Consider the following 18,795-nt stretch of genomic DNA (forward strand, 5'->3'; position numbering starts at 1 on the left):
TCATGATGATCATGAAATTGAAGCAGAATAACTCAGTTTTCCTCTATTGATTGTATTTCCTTTGAATGAGGACAAGGCTGTACTTAAATTGCTCAGAGTTCCCCGTAGCAGATTAATAAATTACATGGCAATATGTGTGACTTTTCCATGATTAATAGTCTCTTTTGTAGTTTTTTAAATTTTGTGAAACATATTAGGGCTCAAAGTATCCATAACTTGCACATATTCATCGCAAATGGCATTTAAATCAAGCATGGTGCATGTTCAGACACACTGAGAGTGATGCCTTTACATTATGTCGCTTCCATCTGTCACCAGATGCTGTAATTGATGTTGCACTGAGAGCTGTGAAACCCCTCCTTTCTCCACACATAAATTATATGGGAAAGGTGTTAAAATCAGATGTCATTTAATGAAAAGTAACAAAGTGGATCAGCTGCAGAGAGTTTACATAATCATTTTCTTCGGTGGAAAGATAATTCTCTGTTTCACAGTCTGACGAGCAATGCATCAGTGGACTTCTCTGCATAGGCAGATAATAACATGCTTTATCATGTACTGTAATACTCCAGATAGCTACTCACTGCAACATCTGATCATCTCTGGGGACCGAATCTGTGTGGCTCGCTTTGCATCTTCAGTTTGAAAAACACACAGCTTCTACAATAGACTGCAGTGTGGAGGGGTGTCTCACTTTGATCTTTAAATACCCTCTAACGTTAAGGCACGCTCATTGGCTTTGATTTTTTTTTTTACAACTGATAGGCAAAATGCAGACGCTCCCTTGAATCTCCCCCTATGTGGCTGTAGTACAGCAGAGAATGCGTGAACACCTATCCTTCCTTTTTTTTTTTCCTCCTCCAACACCACCACCATCTGTCCCTTTCTTCCATTTCATGCGCTCCAGCAATATCCACACCCCTCTCATAGCAACAGCACGCCGCCGCCCCCGCGCCTTGCAGTGAATTTTTCTTCTCCTCGATCTTCGCCTCACACTATGCAGACGGTCCCTTGGCCCTGCCTGACGGTTCAGTGTTCCCCCCTCCCCCACCAGCCGTGCTCCTGTTTCACTCAAAGATGGCGTCGGCTCTAGAGCCTCTAGTCTCTGGCTGCATTTTTAGGCTTGTTGTTGTCTTCGTTTCGCACGGTTTTGGCACCTTCTTCTCGGCGGCTCGACACGAAATTCCGGTGAGTAGCAGCGGAAGCCGGACGGAGGGAGATTTTTTTCCACGGTCCGCTTTACCCGAGCTTCCCTCGGAAACCAGAACCGGACCAGCTCGGGCTTTCTGGGGAACCGCGAGAGGTAGAAGGAGAGAGGGGTACGGAGGGATGGTGATCGCGGAGGTGGGTGGGGGGTATGGAGGGGGGAGCCGAGGCCTAGCTACTCCGCTCTAGCGGCCTTGTCTTCACCGCACCGCAGGCTCTAGCGTTACGTGGGAGGGCGGCTGGTGGAGGGAGGAAGTCAGCGAGGTGGGGACCGCTTATAGGGATGCGTCTGGGCGGGCAGAGGCTCCTCGCCCATGCCGAAGGCTGAGAGCTAGGCCGCAGAACATGTAATGCTGCAGAATCCGCCGCTAAGATACCTTGAATTTTGCACTTGCCCGCTAGCCGAGATGGCCGTCTGCAAGTTGCATTGTGCCTTTTACAAGGCCGCAATCTCACGTTAATATCAGAATGACATTCAGAATGAGATTATTCATTTTATTTGCTGCGGTGTATTGGTTGGTTTTGTTGGTAGTATCGGCCGAAAGGGAAATGCTCTGTTTTTGTGTCAGAGCGCTTGCTAACCTCTCGTTTCATGCTGTTTACGTTTCGGGTTAGCGAGTAACGTTAGTAACATAATCGTAACGTTAGCTCGTTGATTAGCTTCTAACGTTAGCTGGCTAAACAACAGTACTAAGCGGGAAGGCTTGTTGTCAAGACACTGAGCTGCCTGACATAATATCAGAAAGAGTAAACAGTACGACAGGAAACGGCATGCCAGTGCGACAGTTAACCTGGTTTTGATTTTTAGCTAGCCTCTCAGCTAATGTTTGCTAACAGTCTGTGCTTTGACTGCATCATGTTTACGTTAGCAACCCAACTAGCCAAGTTGTCAAGTTGGTAGTGCAGTTTTTAGGATGATGATGTTTACAACTTGTGTACCTTACCATATACATCACTGTGTGAGATATTTGTGCCATTTTGGATGTTTATGGTCGTACTTGTATGTCAGCAATGCTTCGTTGTGGTTTTCCTCAGTGATATATATCTATGAAATAAGAGAACTGCATGGCTCGTAATTAAAAGATTAGCAAGCTGATTAGAGATAATATCTATTAGACCGCTTGCTTTTCTTCCAGTTTTGATAATAGAGAATAGCAAACATCATAGTGATGTTTCAAAAGGAAAGCATGGCTCTTGTTTATATGTCTGTGTGAATGCAGTGCATGGTGTAGCAGTGTTTAGACAGTTGTATCATCTCTACGCTACCTCAAAATAATCTTCCTTAAAAGACATGTTGTTGCCATGTTTTATTCCGATTCAAAATAAGTTGTTTCACTTTTGTTCTGTGAGGTTTCTCTAACCTTTTTGTCTGTGTATTGTTTTCTTTTTTTTCTACAGTTTTTGTCAGCAACCGAAGTGCATTAAGCATGAAGGTGATCAGCCCTGGCTGCTCCCTGGGGTGAGATAACTGTTCCGTCCCACAGCTGAGAAGTCCAGACTGCTAGAAGACTTAGAGATAACAAAGGAGAGCAAGTAAAGACAAAGAAACGTGGATGAAGAGAAAAATCATCATTTTGTGACATATTTGATATGTTGCCCTTTCCCTTATCACTGAAACACTAAAGCTGTATCCTGGGGACCATGATCATCTCCCACAACTGACATTGAGAATCAGCTAGTGTGCCAGTGGCAGGAAACTTTCTGAGCAGGTTTTATTGTCTGTTTTTAGGTTTTTGTAGCAAACACCTCATTTCTGTGTAAAAACTCTGATATTAGGATCTGCTCTGTTCCATATTGTATCTTGTGAGAGTTTAAGTCGCCAATAGACCTGATACTTCCTCACCTCCCCCTGCTTCTTGCCAGGGACCTTCACCTGGCTGGGAGTGGGTGGTGGGTGGACCAGATTCTACCAGGTGGAGGCTTGGCTCAGGGCGGTTGTGCTATGATCAGCTGCTCCTTTCCGTGCTGCTCATACTCAGCTTCTGAGGGACTCTCTGTGCGACCCCAGGACAAGGGATAGTAAGCAGGTAGAGGGCAAAGAGGAAGACGAGGAGGCGGCGCTACGGCGCAGGCCAGGTGTTTCCTTGGCTTACAGTCCAGATTTTTTGTGTGCGGTCCTTGCAATAAGGCCCCAGGGGCCCTGCACCCACCCAGACTGCAGCCATGGTGAAACTGGCAAACCCAATGTACACTCAGTGGATCCTAGAGGCCATCAAGAAGGTAAAGAAGCAGAAGCAGCGACCATCAGAAGAGCGCATTTGCAATGCAGTCTCCATGTCCCATGGTTTGGATCGCAAAACGGTTCTGGAGCAGTTAGAGCTCAGTGTCAAGGATGGTACCATACTTAAGGTTACCAATAAAGGTCTCAATTCCTACAAGGACCCAGATAACCCAGGGCGATTGGCTCTGCCAAAGCCCAAAGGTGGTGGCAGCTCCGGAGGAGGAGGAGGAGGAGGAGGAGGAGGAGGAGGTGGTGGTGGTGGCAGCAGCAGCAGCGGTGGTGGTGGAGGTAGCTCTCACTCGCATTCGGGGAAGAAACCAGGACTCGATTGGAACAAGCTCATCAAGCGGGCCCTGGAGGGTCTACATGAGCCTGGTGGATCCAGCTTAAAGAACATTGAGCGCTTCCTAAAGTGCCAGGCTGATGTGGCGGCCTACTTGTCAGGCAGTGGCTCCATGGGGCCTGGCCTCTTCCACCAGCAACTGAGGGTAGCCCTGAAGAGGGCCGTGGCACACGGACGCGTGGTCAAGCAGGGTCCACTGTTCCAGCTCATTAGCCGTAGCAGCTCCCAGGATGACGGGACCGGGACGGTGTCTCTGGAATCACTGCCACCCGTCCGCTTGCTGCCACATGAGAAAGACAAGGTAATGTGTCTGCTCACATGTACACCAAAAAACATCTAAAACTGTGCATGCACCTCAAACTTGGACACAATGACAAAATATATTTTAAAAGTAAACACCTTATCATATTTTTGATTTGCTTTGTATATGTTGGCATGTCACCTGGCTTTGTTATTTACCATTTGGATGTGCCATGTTGTCTTTTTATTTAATATAAGGAAACAGGAAGTTGCTAATCACTTAGCCATTTCTGAGATCAAGATCAAGCCGAGATTATTAAGTATAAAGCACCATTCTCTGCTTTAGTCAGCTGTTTCATGTATAATTGTGGATATCCTGTTGAAACAACTATAGTTTAGGTTGCTGTGACAAATTGAGAAGTTTAGTGTACTCCTCACTTAACTTTTTTGGCGCAACAGAGAGAATGTAAAAATGAACTGTGAAAGTGAAAGTAAACACCCTTTTTATTGTTATACTATACTTCTTGCGTAGTAGCTGCTGCACTCACCGAATAGTCCAGATCTATCTGTGAGAAATACCTGAGACATCGGCATTGAATTTTGTGTGCTTGTCCAAACTGGTCATGCCCTACGGGGCTGTAATTTATTACAGAAAAGTACGCTTTGGCTGTGTGACTGTCAGTTGTGAATTTTCATCCAGCATGTGGTGTGGCAGTTTACAGCTGACTTATTTCAGAATTATTTTAGAAGTTTTCTAAGAATGGCTGGGCAACACTTGCAAGGAACACACATCTTTCCAAAAACTGGAGTGCATGTTTTTATGTTTAAGACATTATCACTGTGTGTTTTGGGTGACAGGGTTATCAGATGAGATACATGTTCGACAGACTAAGTGTAATTAGTTGGCCAGAGCTCTAGTGGGAGTCACAGAATCTCAGATGTGTGTGTTGTGGGCCAGGCGGGCATTGTCGGAGTGATGCTGGATGGGAAGTTGGTGGGCCAGTATTCATAAGCAGAGGAGGAGTAGGTCAGGGGAGAGAGTCACATGACTCCCAGCCTCCTGCAGAGTGTGTGGACCAGCTGCAGAGCTGCTCCCTGTCAGGAGCTGTCAGGAGATGGGAGGAAGAAAGAAAGGAAACAAGGGAAGGGGAGGAACATAGAAAAGCTACAGAGAGGTGGTCTGTAGTGGTGCCAGAGGGAGAGGGTTGGATGACGCAAGCTTCAGGCCTCTGTAACCAGAAAGAGGGAAAGAGGCAGAGACATAGCACAAGAAGAAAATGAGAGAGACAGAATGAGTTGGAGAGGGGGAGAGGCAGACATGCAGGCGACAGAGGAGAGAGGGAACACACCCACTTTTGTAACCTGATCATAGAGAGCAGCCGGCTGCTAACCTCTAGTTCTTATGGCCAGCGACATGTACACACACACTCACACTTGAACCAGTACTATTACATGCAAAGAAAGAAACAATGGAAAACAGGGTACAATCTGACATGATGGCATACACATATTTGTTCACACGTCATAAATCCTCGTCTTTAGAGACATGCACACATTACAGATATACATTCCTACAACCACCATACTCCTTAAGCCCCACACTGCTAACGACCCTCCATGCGATCACATATATCAGACAGTCATTCGATTTGGAGGACACTAAACTGGTCCTAACCACAGTTTTGACTGACTTCTGGCTTTGTGTGGCCCCTTTGTGGGTGTGTGTATGTGTCTGTGCAGCCACGGGGCACTTGGTAAGGAAGCCCATACACGTACATGCACACACAGAGTAGGATTAGCCTAGAGAGCAGGCGGCAGTCACATGGGGTCTGCCTAACACAGTGACCTGCTTGGCTGCAGATGGTCCACCTCTTAAGATGAACACAGCTCAACCTCCTCCTCCTCTCTGACTCAGCCAGTGATCAGCCTGCTACACTGCCTCGAAATTGAATGAAAACACAACCTGAGTAATGCACACCTCAGTGTGAATACATTATTTTTACATGGGCAGATTCATGTGTTATGCCAAGTTATAATGAAACTTTCTCTTATAAATGGAAAGTAAATATTGCGAGGATAGTAAATTTTAGCACTGATTGAGTTGAAAATTCCACCCTGTTGCATCAGTGAAATTGCTAATCAGCCTGAGATTAGAAATTAAATGTGTGGGCATGGATGCTGGGGTTGTGGTGTTTCTTTGTGACGCTTCAGGCTAGATAAAGCATGAAGAAGCTGCTGCAGCAGGGAGGAAGTTGACATTTGTGTCTGGCATTCACCCAGTCCTGTTTACTGTTCTTTGCTGCTTTTTCTTGTGATGGTGCCTTGATGTATCTCTCTGGGAGAAGCAACCTTATTGCTGCTCAATCATCTGCGTTTTGTGGGTGGCTGTTGGTGTGTTCTTGATGTATATGTTAGTCTCTGCCTGTACGAGCGGCATATGCGTCAAAAAGATAAAACTGTATGCGCAAAAGACGGGGACTGGCGTTGTATGATCACTCTCCTCCGTTCACTACTTCTCCACCGGCACATCATTGCCATATTGCCCTGAGTGATTGCTAACAGTTATGATTTCCCAAGGAAAGGGGGAGAGAGAGTGAAGGCAGAAGGGGGAGGCAAATCAAAACAAATGGCTAAGCTCAGGCTTTGACCCCATTTGCAGGGAGATTTGTGTACTCAACATGCTGATGTTTGCGTCAGGGCGTTCCATTCGACCGGGAACCCAGACCCTATTTCTGTCTCTCTGTCTCCCCACTCTCACCCTAATAGGGTGCCATTGCCAGGTCATTAAGGGGGAGGTGAATGGGGGAGTGAAGTCAACCAGGGGTCATGGATATATAGATGGCAAACCTCATTGCCTCCCTGAGCGCCCGTTAGTAGTATGAGGCTACGGCCATTAGGTGGGATGGGCTGGATGCTGAGCCTTTGTGTGTGTATCTGTGTGGGAATATAGTTGTCTGTGTGTGTGTATGTGTGATGTTCGTCCCGTCATAATAGGCAAGAGCAATCTTTCTGCCCTGCAGTTGCCCTCTCCTCAACAGCTGGAGCGGGGTGAACCAGAGTTCTCGATGTCGTCGTGCAGTGTCAAGGCGAGGACGTGTGAAAAAAGTGTGAATAACATACCCACACAGCTATGTCTTCTACTTGTACACTGTGTTGTGGTGATTTCCCTCCAAAACATCCCACTGAGTCCTTTACAGGTTTGGCTAATCTTAGTATCCTGTAACTAATGGATCCTTTGCTGGTAGTAGTGGTAGAGATGCTACATTAGACATTGCATATTATGAATCATAATTAATAGATTTATCCAATGTAATTGTTCCTTTTTCCCTAAATTGAACCAACCCCAAACCTGCTCCTCTAACGTCACACACATTACCCCCTGCTTGTGTTTGCTCAAGGTGAAGACATCACATATTAGCACTCAAAGGATGATTATTACTAAATGCCCCTACACATTGATTATATGCCTTCACTGCAACATGCCTCTTCATCTTTTTCTTTCTCTTCCACTTCCCATCCCCCTTTGCTGCTACATCATGTTATGTAGTCATAGGAGAGGATTTTGTCTGTTCGCTGGATAGATGGAACCATTCCCAGGGTTAGCACTGCACCACAGGAATGCTGGGAAAATGACTAAGTTTGGTGCCATGAACTGTCCTCTCTGTTGTCAGCTTTTCTTGAATTTCAGTTTGAACTGATGCTTTTTCATGGAGGGAAACTTGTAGAAACTCTTTTCTGTTTCCATTTTGCCAAAACATGCCCTCAGTTGACCCATTATTAGTGTTTGAACTTACAAAAGGCACGTTCCACTCTTTGATGGGACCAGCTTTAACTTCATGGTTCGTGGCTGAGTTCTTGTTTGACACTTAGTAATACACACCGGCAGAGATGTGGGAAAGCTGTGCAACTTTTGCTTATTTACAGAGTGAGTTCACGCAAATCACATCAAAGATGTGACTTGAATAATCAGTGATATGATAGTAAAAAAATTAACATCCAACTATACTTGCAATGTGTTAAGCATTATGTTAATCTTAGTTTGTCAAACGCTGTGGTGGCAGTTTCTCAAATGTGACCAATTGTTGCTTTTTTGTTTCAGTTCTTTGTGTTTTGAACCTTTCATAACTTCACCATCGGCCAACTGTGATTGGTATTTTGCATGATTTTCTGTCACTCTCTGGATCAAAGAGTTAATCATTTAATTGAGGGAATAATGTGCATTTTGGTTGATTGTGAGAATGAAAAGTTGCCACTATATAGACCCTCCAGAAAAACGTGGGCAAAAATCCTTGATTATGCGGGCTAAAATCCTTGATTATGTGAATAAATATGCGGGTTTTTATGCCATTTTATGTGGGGAAATTGCGGAAAGTTGCAAAGTATGCGAATAGTTGTGAAATATGCAAAAATATGCGCAATTCACCTGCCGTCTGGCCGCGGAGGGATGTGTCCTCTAATCAGACACTGGGACTGCTGCGGGGTTACTGGACTGACAGCCTTTGGGAGGTTGAGAAGCTCACAGCAGCACCTGCTGCTTGTTGAGGACAGTAACTGCAGAATGATCCGAGTTTTCCTGTCAGTCTCCAAAATGGCAGAAAAAGTCGCTAGATTTGTGGCTAGTCACTTTTGACAAAAAAAGTCGCTAGGACGCTTTGGAAAGTCGCTAGATTTAGCGAGAAAGTCGCTAAGTTGGCAACACTGGCGCCACACTCCGCATCAGCTCGTGCTTCTAGTGTGTGTGTGTGAATGCGCGAACTGATGACGTCAGTCCAGGCGTCACATAAAAACTCACAACTCCATTTATATTGGTTACAGTTTTCTCATTTTATGCGGAAATGGTGAAATCAAGCGGGACCCGCATATTTCTCTTTTCTTTCGTGGAAATGTGAGATTCTTGCGGGAATTATGCGCTGTTTTGCGGGGATTATGTGGCCTTTTGGGAAATAATTGACCCCCGCATAATCAGTGGCATTTTGGTGATTAATGCGGGAATTCATGCGATCGCATAATCGTGTTTTTCTGGAGGGTCTAACTATAGTTGAACCATCAATTGAACTATTATCAAAATCTCAACATGAACAAATGGCATATCCAAATGGTGGGGGTTGCAATTTTACAGAATAGGTTGAATCTGTTCCAACATACTGTTTTACATGAAGTTTTGTGGTGATACAGAGATCACCTGACCTACAAATCATAATCTACAGATGTAAGGGAACATACTTGTTTGGTACAGGCTACAGCAGAAGTAACGATCATTTTCAGCGGAAAAGAAATGCAAAAAAGATTCCCACCAAAATCATGACGCCTCGCAAAAACTCAAAGTATTCACAATTTTTTGCACATTGTTGTGCCCTGACAGCAACCCTTATCCATATTGCAACACAAGGTCTCACATACAGCTCCTGTAGTGATCTCCAGCTGTGTTGTTTTTTGTTTTATATAGCAAATTTTATTGCTTGATGTTAAGTGTTATTGCCACTCATAATTCTGCTGAAAGTCTAGTAGAGTGGATCAGAATGAACATTATTTTGTACTGCACAAAGTTAAAAAAAAAAGAATACATGTAAAAAAAAAACATTTTTTTGTGCTTTTACAAGATAAGCCACAGAACTCGCTGTCAATAGCTTTTATTTGGACTGTCTCTGTAGAAGTTCCTGTCATGCTTGTTACATGTAAAGTACATGCTGCGCTTCACCTATGCAGTTTCAGTGTTTTGTCAATGTCTTCCAGTATATCACTAGAAGCAGCGAAGGAACCATCAGGAACAGATGCAGCTGGCCACCACTCTATAGAAGCAGCATTAGCAGAGGTGTCAGGGCAGAGCGCCAAGGGGGAGCAGTTACCTCGAGCTCACTAGTGACTGTGATGTGAATGGCATTTGGCACGGGAAGTGTAGCTGTGTGAGGCCTTGCGTATGGCTAACCTCACCGCCCCGCAAATAGAGCCAATGTGTTGAGCAGCTGTGGAAGTGACGGCTGGAGCCTGGCCAGCCCTGCTCGTTTGATGCTGTGATTTAGCTTTGTGCTCCCTGGCTAACCTTGATTTTAATGGCGGGTGATGTTTGAATGAGGGACGGGCACGTTGGCACAATACAGGGTCTTCCTCAGGCTGTTGTTGATGTCACACCAAAATGTAAGTTTTCAAGTCATTACCTGGCTAGTGGGGCTGCAGGGATTTTAGATTTGAGATGCTGTATTTATTCTTTTACCTGTCAGCTGATGTCATGAGAGTATCCATGCGTGTAAATGTAACGTTATTGTGTCAAGGTGTGTCTGGTGCTTAGATCATCTTAATGATTTTCGGAACAAGTGCATATGTGGTTGTGTGTTGTCTCTGCTTGCATGGCATGCCCTGTAACAGTGATCAATGTGTTTGTGTTGGAGGTGGGGGCGGCCATAAGGGAAGTGTGGTGGGGGGGCAGCTGAGATTGGGCTCCCATGTTAATGAGATCCTTGACTTGAGACGAGACAAGGACAACAGCAATGCTTTTCTCTTTCTTTTTTCTGCTATTGCCTTTTATTCTTTCTCCCCTCCCTCCTCCTGCATTTCTTCTTTCTCCTTTCGTCCTTCCTCCATTGTTCTCTTTTTCCTGTCTCACTCGCATGTCGTCTGTCTTTGGATAAGAGAAACCAGCAAATAAAGGGTCAACTGGGCCACCACCACTTGTTTTCTATAACCTATTATCTCTCTGTACAAGGTCTTAGACAATGCAACGCGTTGCCTCAAGTATTCATTTCGACCATTTAAAAGCAAAAACAAAGAGCCAACTAACACTGTAGTACAGTTCTACTGGATTAGGAGTATGTTGAACAATACTGTGGTTAAGTGATCCATAAAACATGGTTGGGTGTGTCAGCTGGGTCAGACTAGGGTGTCTTTACCTGTCCGTTTGTGTTAAGGTGTGTATTTATATAGAAACCTGTTACTTGACAGACAGGTTTGTATGGAGTAATGACCTTACAAGGCCACCCTCTCAGTGCAGTTAGTTGCTAAGAGTTACCATGAGGTGTGTCTTTTTTGGCTCTAAACAGCATTTTGTTCCTGTAAATCCTTTGTACATTTGGGAAAAGATAAGAACATGTGGGGCGGCATGGCTCAGTGGGTAGAGTGGCCGTCTTGTAACTGGAAGGTTGCCGGTTCGATCCTTGGCCCATCGTGCTCACGTCGAGATGTCCCTGAGCAAGACACCTAACCCCTAATTGCTCCTGATGGGTTGTGGTTAGCACCTTGCATGGCAGCTCCCGCCATCAGTGTGTGAATGGGTGAATGTGACATATCATCATGTAAAGCGCTTTGGATAAAAGCACTATATAAATACAACCATTTACCATTTATGTCAAAACATGAACACATGGGCTTAAAATAGTTCTACACACAAACAAACGCCCCAAGTTAAATGTCGGCCATGACACTTAAGTCAAACAGTCCATCGATGTGAGAAATTTCTAGAGTGGCGCTGTGGTGCAAGAGTGATCCTGGCAACCAGCGCTGGCTGAGGTAAATAATAAAAAAAAAAAGACAGAAACAGGGAGAAAAATGGCTCTCTGGAGGAATTTGAGGTTGTGTTTTGCAGTTCCAATATCCCTGTCATGGAAGGAGGATTAGCTTTTCATTTTTTAGTATCTGTTGGGGATTAATTTACAGTGGCAGCTAGTAACTGAAGCCTCACTGTAGCGTCAGTCTTTATACAAGGTGTCTGTGCGAAAGGCGATGCTCGCTCTCGTGCTCTCGTCTCGTGTTTACTCAAGCGCTCACAGAGCGTGCGGGAGCAGTTGACCTCCTCCAGCAGGGAAAGGGTTAAGCGTCAGGAATGATTGAGGTGTTGGTCGCACGCAGGCTGCTCAGAAGACTGCTGCTGCAGATTTTCTCTCTTTCTTTACGCTTTCCATTTCCTTCCCTCTCATGCCCTCTGGATTGTTATTTTTGTCCTCGCTCTGTCTTTTTTTCACTCTCCTCTCCTCCTCCTCTTTTCTTTCTTCTTGTTGCTGACTTCCATTTCTCTTCAGTGACTTTGCTGGCATGTTGTGTAGACTATAGCTGTTCTCTGTTTTGCTTCATATTTGCTATTTTTTTCTGCAGTTAGATCATATTGCTATTAAGAATGATTTGTTCTCAAATTTTACACTACAGATCAGTACATTATAATTTTATATTATTTTCACCTGTGAGAACGTAAAATGTTTCCTGTAATAAAAGGCTAGGACTTATACATTCATCCACGGATAAGCCTCTATCTTCCTCTCTGCACCCTGCATGTCTACCTCTCTCTTCACCACTACAACCCTCCTCTTTGTCTTTACCTCTTACTTTTCTTAACTCTCTCACTCTATCCCTTTTGTTTTTTGTTTCTGTCTCAGTCGCTTTGCTGTGTTAGGTGGGTAAGGAGTAGTGGGGTGGAGGGTGTTGGAAGCAGCCCGAGTCAGAAGGAAATGAACCCAATAAATCAAGCTCTTGTCCCCGTCTCCTCCCTGCCAGGACATGCTGCCTACCTAGCTCTCTGCAGCTACAAGCATTTACACAGTTGTGCTGTAGGAAACAACAAAAATAACACCAACTTCAGTGAATGTCATGTTGTTGTTGTTGTTGTTGTTTTTCACCCTTTTGAATTAAGGATTTGCATCACAGACAGCATATTATGGTCTTGGTTGTATGACAGCCTGCTACGAAGTTGTTTATATTTACAAATTATACAATGGTGTAAAATGTACAGATTAGTATATTTACATTAGGTATTCATCCTTGTCACCAGGGATGGACTTTTTCAGTCATGTCTGGCTGTTACCCTGTGGATTCATAGAAAGAGGCAAAACCCGTGTAACTCAGAGTATGTTGAGGTGGAAATATGTCCCATATGTGCTGGTGGCTGGATTTTGCAGGAGAATAACATGGTGCCTTTTCGTGCCTTTTGGGAAGTGACTACATGTGAAGAGCCAGCAAACGTGATTGGTCTAAGTACAGCAAATGCACTGTGTGTGTTACCTTATTTGACAGAAATCTATGCAGGTTTTTTGTTATCTCTGTCCACTTGATAAACCAAGCAAAATTATGCTTTCTTAAATGAGGTGCCAATTTGCAAACTTGGTTTGTTTTCAGTTTTTATCCTTTTGGTGATGGTGATTTTCCTTTGCCACTGACTAAAACAAACCTCTTTGTGGGGTGCTAAAAATTCTTCTGTGCAGGAAAAAGCCTGGTTACTAAGCAGTGGTTAGGTACCACAAACTACAGGCTCCTGAGTTGGAATAACTGAATGAACAGCTGGCTGACGATCCCAACAAGAAATAAATGCAGCCTTCATTAACATACTTTGTGTATCTGTTACATTGTTTCATAACATTCTAAGCACATCTTATAAAGTGTGAACAATTGAAAACATTCTTTGACTCAGATACTTAAACCTCATGATGTAAGGCACTTAAAAGCATTTATCTGCTCCATGCCTTTTTTATGTTATGTTGTGTTACCACTTTGAAGAATTAGTGAGGTAGTTATGCTTGACTCTGAGCACAAAATGGGTATGTCAAATTAAAAACAGATCTCTGCAGATTCATCTAAATTAAGCAAAAGTATAAAACACAAAGTACTTGGTGTTTAAGAAGTCTTTAGTTGCATTGCAATAGCAAGAATACTGCTCAAGCTCAGAACATAATAGCAACTTTCAGATTTTGAATTGGACTAAGACCTGGAATCTGACTTGTCCACTCCAGGATTTCATTGTTTTAAAGCTTTGATTATGTATTTTATCCCATGTGTAGTGCATCCTGCATCCTTGTTGGCCCCTGCTTTAAAGATGCACCCCCGCAGTCTTGGATGTTTGCTCTGATATGCAGTGTGTGAATTACATCAAACATAAGGATTTAGAATGATAAAAAGCTCCAACTGGGTTTCATCAGATGGTAGGGAAATCTTGTTCCACTTTATACATTTCCAGTATAGCTGATGACAAGCACCAATCCAGATGTCATGTGAACAGTTTTCACCAGTGGCTTCTCACTTTCTTGTTCTGTTAGAAACAGCTGAGAATATGGAAGCAGTCAGGTAACAGATGTTGTAAGCGGAGTGTTTCCCGTCTTAGCCATCAAGCCGTGTTGTTACTCCAGAGTGTCCATCACCCGTGCTTTTCTCTCACCAAAGAGTGTGAGAAAAAAAATCAGTTTTTGAGGACAGCTTGCCGTAGGCAGGCTGTGCCACAGCTACACTTTTTTTGATAAACATACTGTACTTGGGCTCATATTCAGTGCCTTGGAAATGTTCTGGTGCTCTTCTCTTGATTAGTACTTTTCAGTACACTTTCTTTTGAATTGTTTGGAATCTTCCCTGTCCTCATGCCATCTTTTCCTACTAAGCTATTATTGACATTGGTTATACATATGGAGCGCATGTTTAAACAGAAAATACCCAAAATATATTGAGTACACATAGATGATCTTCATTTTACACTATATGTGACTTTGAACAGCTGGCACTTTATATGTCTTAGCTGACCATTATTGTGTGCTTTTTACTTGTGCACGAGTCAGTTTGTAAAGATTTGGTTTTATATTCACCTCACATCACCTCACAACGTTATAACAGAGGTTTTAAAGCATAGTACAGCTTCTCTTGGCATTTATTGCTACCAGTATCCATTTGTATACAAGACATTTATGTGAACTGTAAGTAACAGAAGCAAACTAGTAGGATTGTTATGGGTAAAGTGGGACATTAATTCAGAATTGACTGAGCTTTTCTGTTGGATCATGCTCAGCGTGTTGGTGAAAATGACTTGTGGTGTACTCAGAGGTAGAAGTAAGCCACCACTTCCCCTCAGGGCTTCCAGGCTCCAGAAACTTTGAAGGAGAGTCACCCTATGTCCCCTCCTCTCTTTTTTTGTTTGTCTCTGTGTGAAGTGCACCTGCAGTGCTTAAGGGATGTGATTTTTCAGCTTTATTGGACACACAAGTCCTATTTGATGTCTAACAACATGTTAAGTGTTATCCTTCCTTTTGTTTTCCTTTACAAAAACCTGGCTTAGGGTTGTGCCTGTGTGTATGTGAGAAATGTGTTTGTTTTGTGTCATAGTGTACACCTGCTGACATGGTTTGAGCACTCGGGGGACACGCTAAAAGATTTATGCAGCCCTAGAACTGAATGTCTGATGACACGTTTCAAAAAAAAGTGTCAAAATAGGACACGTTGCAGTGGAACTAAACTCCTCAGCCAGTAGAACTAAAGGAGTTGAGTTCCAGCTTTTGATCAAACAGCACAGGAGTCAGCAGAGACATTGACACATGATGTCAGCCTCTAACACGACATGCCACATGAATTATACAAGCTCACTCATCACAGAAGCTCTCATGCTCTTCATTATCCTAAACTCTCTGTTCACAGATCCACATGCTCTGTGGTGTCATTGTAGTTTTTAGTCTGCTGTTAGCTTCTTAATACACACAGCAACAGTCATTCACTGTGACAGGACACACAAGGCCACTTTGTTGTTTTCATTTGTACAATGAAGCTGTTAAGTTAACTGACAGTCTCAACTTTCCCTCCTCTATCCCATGTCCCCCTTTCCCTTCTGCTCTGTCCCTCTGCCAGCCGGTGGCAGAGCCCATCCCCATCTGCAGCTTCTGTTTGGGGACCAAGGAGCAGAATCGCGATAAGAAGCCGGAAGAGCTCATCTCCTGTGCTGACTGTGGTAACAGTGGTGAGTACTGCTTCTGGACCGGTAGGTCCCGAACTTCTCTTGAACATTTATGTCTTAGTGCCAGTTTAGTTGATGACTTAGATGTACTTTAAATGCCATTGCGATTGTCAAAGCACAGACACGATTGGTTTTTATAAAAAAATTTTTCTTATTTATAAAAAAGGAAGTTGCTGTTCAAATCCAAATCAACACGCAGTATAAGGACACATGGTTGACTTGAGCTGTAAGAACATTGTAGAGTGTACATTTAGAAAGCTACACACTTGAACTACTTACATGCACTTCAGCTGTCTCTGGTGCATCATTTTCATCTCTTAAACTCAGTCCATGTTCTTAAAATGAACATCATGTAAAGTTCATCACCCACCCGGTTGTACAATGGTCTGTACAAACCACTCTGCAGACATCTGCTGCCTAAAATTTGGAACTGTGCGGACTGTAAATGTACAAGGAAATAAATGAAACTCAAAACAAATGCTTGTTATGAGGGGAGACTGTACAAGAAGACTCTCTAATATCTTATCTAGAAGACCATCTAGTATCCTTATATATCATCACAAATACAATTCTAAGTGAAGTGGTCGCTGTCGGACTTTGGAGGTGCTTTAATTTGTAGGTGCTCTTTATTGACAGTGCGTAAACACAGTGGAAAGTTCCACATTCTACAGAAATCCTGTTCTGTCTGCCCGCTTACTTGACACACCTCAGGAATAATCACAATGACACACACTGCTACAGCCCAGTCTGAAACTGCTATATTCTGCCAGACTGCAGAAACTCCACCGGACACTGTATGTTTTTGTATGTTGGAAATGAAGGAAAATGTGATTGTCTGCAGACCAACGGTTACCTATTGTAGTATGAATAGGGCTGAGTGCACACTTGTTTTCCAAGTCTGCATCTGTTTATTTACAGGTATCGAGAAATGATGAATTGGTCTATACTCTTAAACTGACCCTCCATCTGCACTAATGTTTACACTCTGAGCTGCTTTCAGTCTTTACACTTGAATTGACAGCTTCACTTTTTCATCTTTAAATGTTTAGGTACAAGTCGCATTGTGGGTTCCATTCCAGAATCCAGTTGTTGAACTTGCACAAAATTTCCAGCTTGTTTCAGTGCTTCAACATCATCAGGATTTTAACTTAAATTTACATGTCAGGTGTTTTTGCATATAGAATAAAACTTCAACTTCTTTAACTTCCGCTTTGTCATTTACCTGCCATTCCAATTTCTTTCACTACTTGTATCGCTACAGTCACAAATTCTTAGGAAGTGTTTTCCATATTCTTTCTACAGTTATTCCTTATTGTCAATCTGTTGTTGTTTTTTGATATTTCTCTGCCATTTGTTCCTGTTTCAGGCCCGGGATGACGTTCTTAAACTGAACCACATAAATATTATTGGCATTGGCCTGTATTTTCTAAAAAATATGCAATGTGATTGTTTCCTTATAAAATCTTGTTGCATTGGGAAGGAAGTTGTTGTTCTTGCTACGGCCTGACATTCCTTATTCAAAGCAGAACACAAATAATATTCTGCTTCTTCCCTACGTGTTTTCTGTCCCAGACAAGGCTGTCTTGTATGCTACTTTTCAAACACAGCAAAAGCACAGCTCTGACAGATTGTCATTTATGTTTGAACACTCTCTTTGCAGCCAGGTTTGATTCAGTGAGGGCTTTCAATTCCAAAAGGAGCCTTTTTTTTTTCCTTCTGCAATGATGCAAGTGGGTCACAGCTGTCAGTCAGCAACGACAAAAAAAAGCGTGTGACGTTGATGCACTTGTTTGTGTGTGTGTCTGTCTACCTGCAGGCCACCCGTCCTGTCTCAAGTTCTCCCCAGAGCTCACAGCGCGAGTCAAGGCTCTGTGGTGGCAGTGCATTGAATGCAAGACTTGCAGCAGCTGTCAGGATCAAGGAAAGAATGCGGTGAGTGGATGAACGAATATGGCGGACTGGCAGCCAGGCACTATTTCTTAGTGCTCTCCTCTCTGCTAAGTGCCAGATAGAGATGCTGATAGACATGTCTGTGGTTCTGGGATTGAGCTATTTTAGTCAGCCTCGACATGATTTTCTCTTACTTGTCAAGTGAACAGTCATTGTTATTCAAATGTTTGTTTGGAGGTTTAACAGTGAGACAAAATGCACAACATGCTGCCAAGATGCACAATGATAAAATAACATCTATGAGGACAGCAAGAACTGCATAGTAATAAATCACTTTTTTCCAGGGTTAGGTGGAAATTTTATCAAAACTTGTCATTAAATTCAGCTTAGGAGCTTTAATCAGTATCTCATAGTTTTACCACTGAATTAAATCTCACCTGTGGTGTTGGACATGCATCACAATGACAGACATATATTGACTTAAGAAATAAATTGAGTCTAATATGTTGTTGTACATATCATGTATGTTTGTCTGGTTCACTGTCTCTTTATTGAGTCTCATCCTGTTTGAAACACACATAAAGCTTTTAATAATCACCACTACTTGTGCTTGTTTGTGCTGTATAGGACAACATGTTGTTCTGTGACTCCTGTGACCGGGGCTTCCACATGGAGTGCTGTGATCCTCCCCTCACGCGAATGCCAAAAGGTAAATAAACAGGACTGACTCATAATGTCTCTATTCTTTGCCCATTTGCAGCCGCCATGTATTCAGCTTGTATCTGTTCTGCCCTCAGACAAAGCACACACAGTTCCTACATTACTATTTAATATGACCATTATAGCTAGAGTAAATGATTAAACCATGTCCTGAGCTGTTGCTTCCAGCTCTAATGCTTCACCGTTATGTGCTCATGTATTAGATGCTTTCCAGAACATGCTGGCAACGGCACTGAAGCCTGTCTTCTCAACTCTACCTCAGTGTATGCGGATACATGCTTTATCTCTTTCTTTCCTAGGCATGTGGATTTGTCAAATTTGCCAACCCAGGAAAAAGGGAAAGAAGCTCTTACATGAAAAGGCAGCACAAATCAAACGGCGCTACAATGCACCGCTGGGACGGCCCAAGAACAGGTACTGAGCTGCCTTCAGCTAATTGTGTCTTGTGCAATTTTGTTGTGGTGGAACTCTGCAGGAAGATGCTGTGTATCT

At 43.3% G+C, this 18,795-nt stretch overlaps 1 protein-coding gene across 2 annotated transcripts in view; it reads left to right on the plus strand.

Moving 5' to 3' along the window:
• The first annotated feature begins 1,033 nt into the window (after window positions 1-1,033).
• kat6a (K(lysine) acetyltransferase 6A) overlaps window positions 1,034-18,795 on the plus strand; it is a 32,724-nt gene continuing 14,962 nt past the window's right edge. For both annotated transcript variants that reach the window (XM_022212393.2, XM_022212395.2), the window contains exons 1-6: window positions 1,034-1,188; window positions 2,605-4,071; window positions 15,588-15,696; window positions 17,510-17,625; window positions 18,211-18,292; window positions 18,603-18,717. In XM_022212393.2, the coding sequence (XP_022068085.2) occupies window positions 3,370-4,071; window positions 15,588-15,696; window positions 17,510-17,625; window positions 18,211-18,292; window positions 18,603-18,717 (1,124 nt within the window). In that variant the 5' untranslated portion in view covers window positions 1,034-1,188; window positions 2,605-3,369. The remainder of the gene's footprint in view (window positions 1,189-2,604; window positions 4,072-15,587; window positions 15,697-17,509; window positions 17,626-18,210; window positions 18,293-18,602; window positions 18,718-18,795) is intronic.

Source organism: Acanthochromis polyacanthus, chromosome 7 (genome assembly GCF_021347895.1).
Source record: "Acanthochromis polyacanthus isolate Apoly-LR-REF ecotype Palm Island chromosome 7, KAUST_Apoly_ChrSc, whole genome shotgun sequence".
Lineage (NCBI taxonomy): Eukaryota > Metazoa > Chordata > Actinopteri > Pomacentridae > Acanthochromis > Acanthochromis polyacanthus.